The 15,014-nt window shown below is 41.7% G+C and overlaps 1 protein-coding gene across 13 annotated transcripts in view; it reads right to left on the bottom strand.

Moving 5' to 3' along the window:
- Positions 1-15,014, bottom strand: part of LOC104934399 (protein tyrosine phosphatase receptor type M) — a 152,020-nt gene that overhangs the window by 85,194 nt on the left and 51,812 nt on the right. For all 13 annotated transcript variants that reach the window (XM_027290399.1, XM_027290370.1, XM_027290379.1 and 10 more), the window contains exons 4-7: positions 11,080-11,158; positions 9,157-9,272; positions 6,866-7,040; positions 1,028-1,321 (exon numbers count right to left, since the gene is read on the bottom strand). In XM_027290399.1, the coding sequence (XP_027146200.1) occupies positions 1,028-1,321; positions 6,866-7,040; positions 9,157-9,272; positions 11,080-11,158 (664 nt within the window). The remainder of the gene's footprint in view (positions 1-1,027; positions 1,322-6,865; positions 7,041-9,156; positions 9,273-11,079; positions 11,159-15,014) is intronic.

Raw genomic sequence — 15,014 nt, 5'->3', positions numbered from 1 at the left:
GCAAAGTGCTGACAGTGAAAGTGAACCTCGCCTGTTTTTCCAGTTGTTAGCTCGAACACAGATGTTATCATTATTTTTAGATGCGTAGCACCTATTGGCACAGTGATGCAGCTCAGTCACAAACTAAAGCACACACAGTTTGCAGGCTGCAGATCCACCACTAATAAGAGTTAAAGGTCGAGTGTGTAGGATTTATGGCAGGAATAAAATATGCATAGCTAGGTTTTCATTAGTGTATTCAATCATTAGTGTATTTATTTTAGAGTGAACCCACATATACAGACACTGCATATCTTCTTCACCATGTTGAACTCCATGTCTCTACAGTAGCCCATTGGACAAACCAACCAGTGGAACCAAGAGAGGGACATTCATGTTTTTTGTTTTGATTTGCATGTTTCGTGGGCAATGTAGTTTCAACTCCATGCTTGATGCCACTAAATCCCACACAGTGGTCCTTTTTAAGTTAAGCCAATTACAGAATTTACTGTACACGCCAACTCAGTGTTTAATTTAACCGTCGACACCTATCTGTGTTTTGGGGATTTTAACATTTAAAAACACAAATTCAAAAAGTTATTATTTTTTTAAAACAAAGTTTTCGAAATGTCATCAGTAACCAGTAATTGCTTTCCCTCTGATTTTATTGTCTTAATTTTCTGGTTCAAAGACCGTTTTGAACAATTGCAAATTATTTTCTGACATAAAAATCAAAATCGAATATGAAATTCTTCCCTGTGGATCATTAATTATGAAGCCAGAGTTGAGAGAGGGCTACTTGGCAACGCCTGTTGTGTTGTGTAGTGAGCTCGATTACAGGAGTAATTTGACTGGATTGTCTATAATAACACTGCTACCTATTATCTAGTCTACTCACAAAGCTTGGAGAAGCCAACTTTACACAACATCTGCAATATGATGCATGTTGTGTTTTAATCCTGTTCACAAGACACCTTGAAACAACATAATGTATTATTTCCTTAAATTCCCAGTGGTGCTCTGTAAATAAAGGTATTTTTAGCCTCACCAGCACATTTGGTCCTGGCCCTCAGTGGTGGTCCGGGGGCTCCGGTGCCTCCCTCCAGAGGTCTGGTCAGCAGAACACTGATCTCGTACTCTGTGTCTGGATCCAGGTGGCCAATCTTGTGTGTGGTCTTGTCTACAGGCTGCAGGTCGTACATGGTGCCAGACACTGTGCGGTATTCCACCTCTCTGTCGATTATTGGGCCGTCCCCATTGATGCTGTTGGCGTTCAGCTGGATCCAAAGGTAGGTGGCTCCAACAGCAGTCAGCTGAGGTGGTGCAATTGGCACCGGGGGCTCTGGGGAAACAAAAAGTTTTTTAATTGATGTTGGTTAACCAAACTATAACAGTGAAATTATAGAAAGTCTTGACAATACAGAAACAATTATGTATTTTTAATTGGTGTAAAAAGCACTGACATTCCCCCCCAAGAAGTACTGCGAATAAATGCTTGTACCAAGCAAACAAAATGCTCAAAATCAATTTCTGCTTTTAAACAAATCAACCACATCAAAAACCTTCTGAAGCACATTAAGAGTAACTTCATGTTTTCCAATAATCAAGGTATTTAAGAAGAGCCACGTAACAATCAATAGTTCCAGCTTGGTGAGGACGCTCATCAACAGTAAATTCACCAAGACCATGGCAAATGACGCTCCTATTGAACGACATATTGATTCCAATCAGAGGACGTCTATGGGAAAGCCTCTGATAACTACTGTACTGTAGTTTTCATCTCTCTTGTCTGATTCAGGAGCCGCTTTGGCCTCTCAACTCTCAAACTCTACAGCCTGTTAGCTATAGTGGCTCCTTTTACTTATCAACACAAATAAGCTCCTATTATTTAAACTGTGCAGATATTTTAATAAATCAACTAAATATTTTTGGCAGTGAATGTCTTACAAATAACACGCCAAGATATCCTGCAATACTCAATGGTTAGAAGAAGAACAAGGAGGAGGAGGACAAGGACAGAGCCAGAACATAAAAAAGATGAAGAACAAGAACCCCGGCTTTGTTTCACAGGGAAGGAAATATACTTTCAATACCAGATTGTACAAATACTCCAAAACAAGCAAAAGGCAAGAGTATCAGTATAAGTACTTAGACTAGTACTACATACCATTGAGTAAAAAATACTCAGTACAATCGTACTTGATGAAATACGTTAAAACATGAAAACAGTATTGTAAATAAGTGCAGTACTTACATTCCAGTATTGGTGTTAAAAAGCAGGTCAAGAGTAGACAAAAAGTATTATTCTGATTTAAACAAATCTAATTACACTTATCCCTCCACAGTAATGTGAAAATCATTCAAGCGCTAACTGAGAAGTTATGTTTCAATACCAAACTCTTCATACTATCACTGTGAGGATAGCTTCATCTGTGTCGCAACCTTTGTGTCGACCAGGCTCACTGCACAAATATCCATGTCTTCCAAAGTTGGTGACCTTCACGAAACGGTGCACAGTGAAAACAAATTTATCTTTGAATAATAGCAAACCGCAGTCTCAGAAAGATAAGCTGTTCAGATTTCTAGTGTGTACACATTTTTTTTTTTTTTTAAAAAGGTAAAAGATGTTTTTCTGCAAAATGAATATCATAACACTTGGAAATGAATCAATTTCTGGGCCCTTTGAACCGTTAATGTGTGGAGTTGTCGGAAATGTAATCTCGAGTTCTTCCATACAAGTTTATCACTTTCAGACAAATGCGGTGTTCAATGACGACTTTGAAGCTGACCTTTTCCCTGTTATGTCACCAATATTTGCGTAATCTTGCTTAAACCTGTGCCATTTCTACTTTTAATGAGGCTCCTCGAAAATGTCAGACAAGTTATTTCAACTCTCTATTTTCGGGGTTACATTATTATATAACCAGGGAGGAGGATGTTGAGGAGAGGTGTTATTAAAACCTCTAACACCTTTAAGAATAGTTGTAAACCTCTATCCTCACTTTTTAAAGTCAAGTTTGACAAAAACAAAAAGTTCTAGCTACCATTTCAATATAAGGAGAACAAAACCATCAACGTTATCTACCTGAACGTCGTGTCTTTCATGATTCACACACTCTTGTCTCTCGGTGCAACCAAAACACTGCCATTGTCAACAAAGAGCAATGACCCACAGCCAAGGCACTGCTTAGGAATCTACCCTTGTCATGCACTACAATAGGTACACGTCCCAGAGGCCACAGTGAATAGCTCTAATGAGCACACACATGTAACAGAATAATGCCATTAGTCGCCTGGCTGCTTCTCATGGAGTTGTCATGGAGAGGTAGAAGACTCCAGGCACATTAGGAGCAGTGCTGAGGTGTCCAACAGAGAATTGGAGGCTCTCCCTTAGCAGATGGTTACCCCACGGTGACCTCTGTCGCAGGTCCCTAAACTCACACTAATCCAAGCTTCCAGTGTGGCTGTCAAACATCACCTAAAGCGAACCAGCTAATCCGGCAGGTATTCTCCTGGACTTGCACGCTGTGCACCAGTCTGAGTGTTGGAGCCAGACAGGAGAATGAGGTGAGCCAAAATCTGGCTTGTTTTGATGATCTTTTATGGTCTGTTGTTATGTCTTAAAAGGGTTTTAACCGAGTTAAGTGGCAATATGCTCAGATTCATTTAGACAACAGGAAGCAGCACAGCTCACCCTGTAATATCATCCCTCATAGTACAATGGTGCATTAAAAAAAATACTGGTATCATTACAGAGTTTGACATTTGTAATGTTTTAAAATATCAAACAAGGTTAAAATGGATGAAATGGGTTTTCCAATGTTGGTTTGAGAGAACCGAGAACGCAGTAGACCAGATGTAAGTTAAGAAATTCGTCTTGCCAAAAGTACAACTACTCTATCACTGTCATTTTTCATGAAAAACACAGTCCTACATCCAAATGGGCACGTGTCATCATAGGTTGTTACCAGATTTTGTTGACAGATTTGCCAACACACTCATCCGCAAGATAACACCTTGTCATGCATTGGACCAAATGGCCCTCAAAATATGACAAAGTTTTCAAAGCTGCTGACTCAGACGTGACTGGTTAACAGGATGAGAAACTTAAACACAAAATTCAGCTGACTAATATCCATTAAATTAATGATATTGCATCTTGTGATCATCTGGTTTTATCTACGTTTTGTCAGATTGTGGGCTTCAAATGTCATTAAACACACAAACGCCTCTGCTGCCATTCAATCCTATTTTTTCCTCTTATCACTCAAGACCATTTCCATAACAATATGACTAAGCAACATGATGTATTATAGCAATAAGCATTTCATTTAACTTTAGAAAGTTATTGCTTCACAAAAGCAACAGCAGCTTACAGTGATGAAATAATTCCTGTAGGTGCAGTAATCCTCTGTTCAACAGCCAGAGCAGACGCACTGAAAATAACGGATTACCGGTGTGAAATACACTCAAGTGCTGGAACACTTTAGGATATTAACAACTCAATTCCCACTGTTTAAGCCTCACGAGGCAGCTTCGCAGCAGCAGGGCTCTGCAGAAAGGGCTCTGAAGTGAACCCAGTGCTGGCTGGAGATGGGTGACGGTGCACAGATGACAGTGGCGGGCCATACGCGGGGGTCAGTGAGCAGCTGTTGTCATGATGTTGACCAGACAGGCAAACGGCCTGGCGACAGCCGCGTCCTGCCCTAAGCACAGCACCTGCCAGCCTGCCAGGACGCAGTCGTGCAAATGCACACTCAAGCGGACGCATCGAAAAACCCTCACACTGGCATTGCACATGGACCCTGATGTCCAAGATGTTCTAAGAACCGACATACAAGGGCTGCACAATTACTTTCATCATCAATTAATGTCTGTTTTTTAATTATTGATTCATCTTTTAGTCTATAAACTGTCAAAACGATGCTCTTCAAAAGTTCCTATAACACAACATGGTGACTTGACATTGCTTGTTAAACATAAATGTCACATATAACTGCAGACACACACACACACACGTCTTGCTATTTACCATTTACCACCCAGACAGCAATAATAAGAGCGGTCACTCAGCTCTGTTGTTAGATTAGTTAGACTTGAGTCTTTACAAATCCTTCTTTCATTTGCCCGTTACATCCACGGAGCCTTACTTGCAAAAGATGCAAGAGGTCCTCATTACGTTGTCCGCTTGTCCTAATTGGGCTGCCGTGAGTAAAGAATTGATCTGTTTTCTGATAGAAGAAGAAGAGGTGGCCACGGGAAAATGACAAGCCTGGCTGGCCGGCTTTCGATTTCTGGTGGCTATTCTCATTAGGGCTGAATTGGCTGCGCCTTGTCAGCCTTGAGTTGGTCAGAATATGGCCCAGAATACTACGTTGGAGCTCAGAAAATGCTTTGCAGGCTCCAGGTGATTCTAACCAGGCCAAGAAAGAAGCCAGTACTTGGACAGGGAGTAATTATTCCCCTTTCAGAACCACTGGCTGCACTACAGGAGAGCCCATCACAAAGGGGGGCACAGGAAAGGGGTTGCACTGGGCACTCTGGAAGTACATGCAGCACACTTCCACACAGGCACATAAATCTGACTGAATACTGGCATGAAATGCAGAAGTGATTATCTGGGATAATCAAGCATTCACTCTCCTCATGTTGAAGAAAAAGGCAATGTATGGTAATGAGCGGCGGGGGGAGAACGAGCTGGTGTGTCGACTGTAACGGGCTCATAATCCACAGAATTGCTCCGTGGTCACTCCTCCAAAAACGAGTCACGGACGCGGTGAATACACATTTAAGGAGGATTTACGACTCCGACACATTGCTGGGAGGGTTAAGCACTTGTTTTATGACTGGTACGATAAGAGGAGATATCAGCTTTTTTATGTGTGACACTTATAACCGTGAAAACGCCTCTTTTGTTCCTGGGACAACGTTGGCTTATTCGAGGTTCATCGAGGTGTGAAATCTGAAAGTGGGATGCATAACGAGTTTCGACGAATGCTTAAATCTAGAAAATTACTGGATTTTAATATTTTTCGACAAAGGCAATTTACACTTAAATGCTTTGTCTTGTGCAAAACTACGTCTAGTAACACCGAAAGCGGCGATCAGCAAAAAAATATTGCCATCTAGCGAGCATGTGTAAGTGCAAGGAGGATGCGCGAGTGATTGTGTCGCTGAATTTATGCACGAGTGTGGTTTTGAGTGCCTCCAGTGTGTCAATAAATTTTCTTTGAGTACACCGCTGAAACCCACTGATACACTCGGGCAGAGAGACTTTATCTCTCTCTTCACTCTGCTGTGTCTGGGCCCGGCCATTCTCGCATGATTGACAGACCTCGATCTGGACAGCCAGGATTAAACCTATCAATCACATAAAGCTCGGAGACAAAAAAAAAAAAAAAAAAGAAAGAAAGAAAAAAAATCGGAGCAGTAAATTCAATTGAGAGCACAGGGAGAAAATTGAGGTGAAGAAATATAGAAGGCCATTACCGGGCTATAGGGCTGTAGGAAAGTGAGGCCTTGCAGGATTTAGTTTCAGACGACTCCATAAATTCATATCAAATGACTGCAGGAGTGAAATATCAGTGAGGTTACTGTAAACCCTGGTGCCTCTTGCCTTTGTGATCTTTTAGGTGGAATTGTGCTCAGTCAAGGACAGCCTTTACACAGCAAAGTATTAAAGTCCTCTGGATAACAAATCAACATAAAAAGGTAGTATTTTTAGCATCGCCTTAGAGGACATTTGCAGCATTTCCTGTTTATCTCCTGATGACTTTGCTGTATGCACAGAGGTCATGCGGATGGAAAACATTCCCGCCGTCTGTGCTGTGTTCATTCAAATAGGTGCCGTTTGTGTTTCTCTCTCTGTTCTGGGACCAATACTCACGTTTTATAGTTAATTCCCCGTAATTGGACACTCCAACGCCTTTGTCCGAGTGGACGATGCAGCGGTAGCGTCCTGAGTCGCCCTTGGTTGTGTTCTCCACGTCGAAAGTGCCAATGAAGCGGCGGTTGTTCCAAGGTTTAGTGGCTTTCATCGGGGCCTCCCGTCCACCGATGCCCTGTTTGGAACAGAGACAAACACAGAAGTGAGCCTCCAACATGGAAAGGTTTAATAAGCAAAGTGGCCTGACCTTGTTCGTTGCAGAAACTCTGGTTTGGGCGTACTTGTTGTCTGTTCTTGCGCGCGTTTGTTTGTGTCCTATCATTCCCATCGGTGTCTGATAGTAGGGAGTGCATTTATCACGCCGGAAAGCGCGCACAGAGGCGCGCACACGCACAAACACACAGTGGGCTCTCCCCAGCTGTCACCCCTCACAGCAGGCAGATGGGGGACATTTGTTCATTAGAAATATTTCTTCATTACTGTCATCGGGGGACTTCACTTAATGTTTGTTTTCCAGCTCCTGTGCTAATGAGGACGTGTTTGTTAAAATGATGGAGTACCTGGCAGAGGACCTTTACCCGGCGTCATGCTCCCACTGATCACATGTGTGACAGTGTGCTTAGCAGCAGAGCCGGCAGGGTTATGTCTGCCAGATGCACTACCTTTGCTGCTCAGAACAAGGTCAATTCAAGACTGCTGTGCAGCTCAGTTGTGCCGGATATAGTACACAGTTTCCACAGAGCCGACATCTATATAGGTTAAGACCATACTGCGGTGAGCCGAAACAACTGTAATCCCCAGCCTCCCTGACACAGAGGTCTGTGGAAATCTGGTGAGCAGGTAAAATCTCAAACACAAGGGCACGATAAAGCAACGTGCAAACGTCTTGGCTTGAATTTCTCTAATGATTATACAGTAAATTTCAACAGCTAGTTTTAATTACTGACGCCAGCTTTTAGAAGTCAATGTAAGGCTGGCAAGCACGCATCAGCTCCTAAATTAACTCTCCTCCTTGACTTCTAAATGAATTATTCCCATACTTTGTGTAAGCATGGTACAGTAGATGACAAGGTGGTCAGTCATCACAAACAAATGTGATGCCGCTCTTGAATCACTCTGAAGGGTTTTTATTTTTGCAGCAATGACCCGCTGGCTGATGATTCATCCTCCTTATCGCAGAGAAATCATTATTTTGTGTCCAATCATTGATTTGAAAATGATTTCATTGCATCTGCTGTGGTTCTCCAGAGTCTGTAATGAGAACTGCGTCCAAAGCAGCTGTGTGTTATTCATAGCAGCGGTCCGCTATACAGAAATAACAGACTATAGGAGTGCCGTAATTGACCAATCAGAGTTGAGTATTCAGCAAAGGCGTGTAATATGATACATTAGTGTGATTTAACTTATGGCACTTCTTCACTTCCACATTGTTTCCTCATATTCTTTCCATCCGCAGCTGGCCTCATTAATAAAGGCCCAGGACCCCCACTGACACTGACTCTTATTATACCCACACCTCCACCTCCACCCACTACACATTACATCAACGTCACGTAGTGAAGATACACACACTGGGAAGTTTTTCACACTCATGCACAAACATGCACATCCTTCATAAACTTTTACGTTGATTTAAGCTGACTTGGTTTCATCTTTATTTATATTTTTCTCATTTATCATTTTTATTATTTCATAATTTATTAAACCTTTCAAACTGACTTAGAGTTGTACTGCTAACTACATTTTAAATGGACATCTGCTAGCCAATCAGGAAGATGTACTGCCCCTGGCTGTGGTGTAACTGTTTACATTTGGCTCCCATGTAATTAGGGTTAAACATGTTAAAAATAACTGAGCACTCAGTCTGCTTGTTTTTTTTTTCAACCCTCTCTCTCTTACGCAGCTAAATAATGTGATTTATTGGACAAGCATGATTACCACAGTCAGTCTGCAGTTTTTGAGGGTTGCTCTGCGATGTTGATCAAAAATGTATATTTTGTTCACCAATGTATTTCTGTATATCTGGCTTGATTTACATGGAAATCAACATTTGATTTGGTAATCATTCCAGTTATGAAAAACTCCTTAAATCCACTTAAACCAGACACCGATCTTATTTATTTAGCATGACTTATTAAAGATACAGTTAATGGCGAATATTAGATTTCTAATTTCCCACGTAAAGACCTGCTGACAATAGGGTCTGATCATTAATATTCAGAGGGCCCAGTCTGATTGCACCCTAGTCTAGTCTTTGATCTAAAGTGTAAGTAGCAGGATAAAAATCTCACCTGAAGCCAGAGGCGGAAATTGTCTCTCTTGCGTCCATTGACGGTGCAGTGAAAAGATGCAGTCTGTCCGGCGTTGACCTCCACCCCCTTTATAGTCAGGAAGTGAGGTGTGTTCACTATGAAACAAAAGAGTTATACAAGAGGTGCAGAGTGAGACAGTTCTCTGAAATGGGCTCGCACTTGAGAATTAATCACCAGAACTGGGTGATAGAGTAGCTGCCTGCATTAGCACTGTGCCAACACCAATTTCACTTTTTTACCCACTTCGTAACTCTTGTGCCAAGATCTGTATGTAAAACTGGACAACTGAGAGAAATAGCCTTGAATGGTTACTGCTCTTTATTACACTATTTGATACTCATCAGTGCCAAAGGCCAGCAGCGCTTTGTGAGGAACATTCCACCTCAATCCTTAAAATGTGACACCAGAGGCCGATCCTGCACCTTCCGAAAAACCCAATTTCTTCCGTCTCTTAACAGCATCCTTTCATTGATCGAGGGGATTTTTTTTTTTTCTAAACTATTATTCTCCTTTTTCAACTGTGCTCATTATCAGCATGCTCACTTACTGGGATAGTCCACAGAAAATAACTTATGTAGAACATTTTTGATTAGTAGCGCTACTCTGCATAGAAAAATAGGGCAATTCAGTGGAGCGACCTTGATTCGAAACATAACCAAATCTCTAAAGACTTGGCAAAAGCTAATTCTATCACTTTCATCATCAAGACTTTCACTTCTACTTAATATTTTATAACCTCGTCTTTGAACTACACCTCCTTTATAACTTTGTCCTGTCAATCCATCCAGCGCCAAAAAAGACAAATCTATTTTTCTCATCGCTAATGTCTTCTTTAATGATGGAAGGAGAGGCAGACCACCCGGTGGCATAATCACACCTTTGTGCTAGATATTCCACATGGTCGTATAAATAGAAAATGAATTGGCTGTGCTCCGCTGAAGAGTCGCTCTGATCACTTTGCTTATCACTCAAAGAAACCCAATTGCCACTGAGTGGGTATCGATCCACTCGCACTTTTACGCATTTAAACATTGATCACGTCGCAAGGTCTCATTGATTTACTCAAATACATTTATATGCAACGCCTATCGCTATATAAATCCATCTTATTGACATAACATTTGTAGGAATTCAGCTGCTTTCAAATGGTTACCAGGTCATTAGCGCCTTACAATCAGACCTTGATACTTCAGCTATGAGGGGTAGAGTAAAGTATAAATCAATTGATGAAAACTCGTGTGGTATTGATTTAGACTTAGACTGTCGAGTGTGAAAATCTCAGTATCAACTTAAGGAGGGCCATATGGACTAACATCAGTACTCAAAAGCATAGCAATGAGGAACCCTGAAGAGCCCTCATCCTTGTACTCCCACAGCAGCAGCCTGTCCCAAAAGCCGGAGCAGAAAATTTCTAAATATGCCAGTGATTACATGTTCATTAGCTCCGCAGCGCACTCTGAAGTGCTTGTACTTGTATTCAGCGAGGGTAGCAGAAATCAGAACATCTGAGAGATGAGATGCTTTACTGAATATCCTTAAGGGAAGCCAAGTGGAATCCACACATAAGCAGCAGCACACTGTATGGGTGGGATTTGTTTTCCGCCTTCCGCCTTTTCTGCAGTATTTCTCCCCCATCTCACAAAGGATAGATTTAACAGAGCCACTCCGACATTAAATCTCAAGCACACTTCAGCATGTCAGCTGTATGCACATAAATCTTCAGGGAGCCAGGATGAGGGAGGTTTACACATTGGAATAACTGTAGTATACACTTTGAAGGCCTTTTGTTTGACTGGGAGGCCTTGGCTAGAACAACGATACAGGTGTTTGGGAGGGTGTCATGGAAAGGACAATGACTCTTTGATGATATTCTTTTTATGGTGAAGGGGAAAAAGGACTTACTGCACTGGTGGCCCTGGACCACGACGTCTTTGATGGCCAGCAAGCCACGCTGCCCTGAGGTTACGGCTTCAAACACAATCTGAGGAGGGAGAGAGGAGACTCATAACACCAATGATAAATGGCCACATGTCTTCAAATGGCACTTGAGTGAGGCTGCCTGTGTGCGCAGAGAAAAAAGTCCAGCTCCTGCTAATGCGATCTACTCTTAGCTGGGCTGCAGCTGGTCACACAGCTGCAGGCCACTGACGTTATTTCCACAATATGTCACAGTCGATAGGTGTTATGACATGCAAGTGTTAAATTAAGTTGGAGCCTTGAGACGATTAGCACACAAGCTCATAGTGGACGAGGGGGGGATGGGACACATCGTTACATCACAGCAATATTTAACGAGTCAGTTCACCCAGATTTCACCTGATGAATCTTTTGATTTTAGCCGTCCAGGTGCTGCCCTCTCTCCGCAAAAACACTGTGAGCGAATTGAATTTTCTTTGTGCTTTGAGGAATGACATTATGCAAATTCAACAGGAGTGGAAAGAAGGAAATGTCTTAGCTGCTACAGACTTTAGTAATTTGTGAATCTGTTGCTTGGAAGCATCTGTGGCGCTGTCAAATCCAAAAGCAATCAAACTAAATATGTAAACAGGAAGTCACTGCAGCATCACAAGCTGTGACATACAGCAACATTCAAATATAATAGTTTTAGGAGGCCAAATAGGCTAAACATAAACGACAACCCAAGTGTGATTTGTACATGAAGACACTGGAGAAATATAAGAGTTTCAGCATTAGTCGTATTTATGTACAATGAAGGTGAAATAAACAGTTTTTACTAACCCAACCAGTAATATTTGATCATGTAATATAACAACTGTAATTTGAGGTATACTTAACTTAACAGCATTTTGATGTCAGGTCAGATGTATCGACCATACTCTGTCTTTTACTTCATCTAATCACGTTATTATATCCAATGCATGCTTGGCTGGTTTGTTTACTTTAATTATTAAACAGTTGACCTTTTACAGGTTGTTAATATTTAGTAATAACTACTGTAATCTCCACATAATAATGAGCTTGCGTGGTGCAATCAACACTTAGATTATAATTAGGCTAATTTAAACTTAGGAACATCTTGCGCAGATCTTCTGTTTACTACTTTTAGATCACTTGGACAGACTTCCAGTACTGTTGGCACTGCGTCATATTAAAAGATGCAATCTCAATAAAACGTATTGATTTGTGTAGAAGATCTGAGATTTCAATATGTCAAAACCTGAAAAAAAAATGAAGCCAAAAATAGCAGCATGAATAGACGCCACTAGAGGTAAGTGTGAACATATGTTTTTACATAACTTAAGAGAGCCAGCCCTCTAATGCAAATTTAAATAGTAACACTTCCCCAAGGGGCTGTCGCTGCATTTCACAGTTGTTGTGTGTCTAGTGTTACTCGCTTGCTGACATGTTTGTTACTATCTCTGCGTGCACAAAGTCTGAAATCGAGCACAACTGTGCTGTGTATGACTAACGTGACCCTATTTTAAGGGGCAGAGCTCTCCTGCAAAACAAATGGGCCTAAGCTCTGACAGAGGGCGTGTCCCAGCAGAATGTCAGTTATGTACTCGCTGGTCTGCAGCGTGATAAAAAGGGAAACAGAATGCCAGTCCCTTCCCAAACCCAGGGTGTGGTGCAGAGACCCATTACACCACACACACTCACACTGCACATGTTTTGCATGCCGTTATTCCCTAAATATAAGCAGATATCTTCCAGTGAAAGGTATATATATAAGAATGGGGTATGTTCTGTATAAGGTGTCACGCTGAAAGTTGTGTCCGGCTAGTTGTAGCTAGGCTGCACACACGTACATGTCTGAGATTCCTTTTTGTAGCCTAGGAATGTGGAGGCGGAGATAGTTACCATTGTCATCTGGGAGGCAGGATGCCTTCAGATAAGGCTGTCTAATTATAAATTTCTTTTTTTGTCTCATGAAATATGAAAGTGAATGTCTTTTGGTGCCAATTATGGCCTCATTACAGGCTAATTTAAAGGAAATTAAAAGGCCAACCACTCCATATATCGCCACCAGACAAATGAACTAGCCCCCACTCTCTAATTGAAATCCTTTGTTTGTGCAACAGACATCAGTCAGCCTGCCTAATAGCTGTGATATAATTGATTCCAACATCAATGATAGTGCAGTGCATAATTGGGCCTGACCCACAGAGTGAAAATATTCACATGGGACGAATGCTGTTGATGTCACGGGAAAGTTCACCATTCTCATTTGTCAAAGAGACAGACGGTGAACCCAGCATTCAATGTCTACATCACCACACCGGCTATTCCTGAGGGATTTAGCTAAGTACTACATTACAGCAGGATTGATTAGCTCTGCCATACGTTCCACTGTATAGAAATCAAGATAGATGAGGACATTTGGGTTTCTCTCTCTCTCATTGGTGCACTGCTGCATATCAGGATAAATATGGAGAGCGATCATCTCATGCAGAAAGTGCATATTTTGAGTGGTATGTGTAAAACATATTCAGACTGTGCATTATATTTTCTATATTTTACACAATGTTCAAGAGATGCATGACAATCTCAATTAAAAGTTTTAGGGATGACCTGACAGAAGAGTAATTATCAAAGGCTGAAAGGCTCATGATGACTACAAGCCTTACCGGTAATTAAAAAATAATTTCCAAGTATCAGGTGGCTTCCCTTTGACAACTGCGTGGGTTAGTATGCAATTAAAGATACCTATAATTAGTGCCGTGTTGTTAATTAGTGACAATTTTAAGCATTGGTCTCTCTTTTCTTGACTGAGAGTGGTGCTAAGATCATTAGCATCCTCGCGTTTACCCATGTTGTCAGTTTGGGTCTGGAACAATTACAAACAGAGACAGACCTTCTGCTGGGGTTTGAAAGGCAACAGATGCTGGGATTTTCCCTGAACACACAGGAAAGCATAATATGTCATTTGGGGCATTTGGGTGACGCTCACTCTACGTGCAGAGATTTGCTGAAATGCATCATGACTCTGCAAACTTGACTTAGAATTCAAAAGCAACACAGTGTTTAAAAAGGTGCATATCACATTAAAGAAGCAACTGAGGTAAAAAAAAAAAAAAGGGTTTGAACCTAATTCATTTCCAGACAGTCAATGATGTTTAGCTCTTAGACTGTATTCGGGCTAAATCAGGTATTGCAGTAAGTATGTGGTAATCGCTGTTCTTGGCTTTCTCGCTACCTCTCTTCACTCATCCTCTATGTTGCACGACCAGACGTACACAAACCAAAAAAGAAACTCCTCTGTGGTGCTACATTGCAGCATAAACTGCAATTCAGACGCAAACCTCAAAACTGGGTACATGAAACAATCCATTTCCCCCATTCAAATGAACGGGAGGACTGTTTTCTTTTCGCCACAGCGCATGATTTGTTCCGAATCGGCTTTTTCGACTTCTGTATTCTGTTTCAGCCAAGAATTCTGCATGTACAGTAGGAAGAATCCAAACACAACAAACCGTGCCTCTACTACAGACAGACTCCTTCAATCTTTGAGTGTCTTGAGCCAAACTAGAAACATTTGACCAGACTGGCTTTTACATCATTATGTCACACAAAGGTCACCATCCTGTCAACGGCGAGCAGTGACTATTAGTGGTGGCTGCAGCATATTCTGTCCATCTCAACTGTTGCCTTCCCCTTCTTGTCTCTTTCTTTTGTCCGTGTGCCTCTCATTAAGGCTCCTATATCTTCACATTCAGCAGTGAGAAACAGCGGTGTTCCTTGTTAACTAAGTTATCAGGGTTGCTATGATGAGCAGGCAGAAGGACTCCCCTCAGCTCCACTGTGGACCAGCACTGCAAGGCCATAATGAAATAATTCACCAAGGGACCGTCTTCCTTTGGGAGGTTAAGGGGTCT

This window comes from Larimichthys crocea, chromosome II (genome assembly GCF_000972845.2).
Source record: "Larimichthys crocea isolate SSNF chromosome II, L_crocea_2.0, whole genome shotgun sequence".
NCBI lineage: Eukaryota > Metazoa > Chordata > Actinopteri > Sciaenidae > Larimichthys > Larimichthys crocea.
This window is presented reverse-complemented; position numbering and strand designations above follow the sequence as displayed.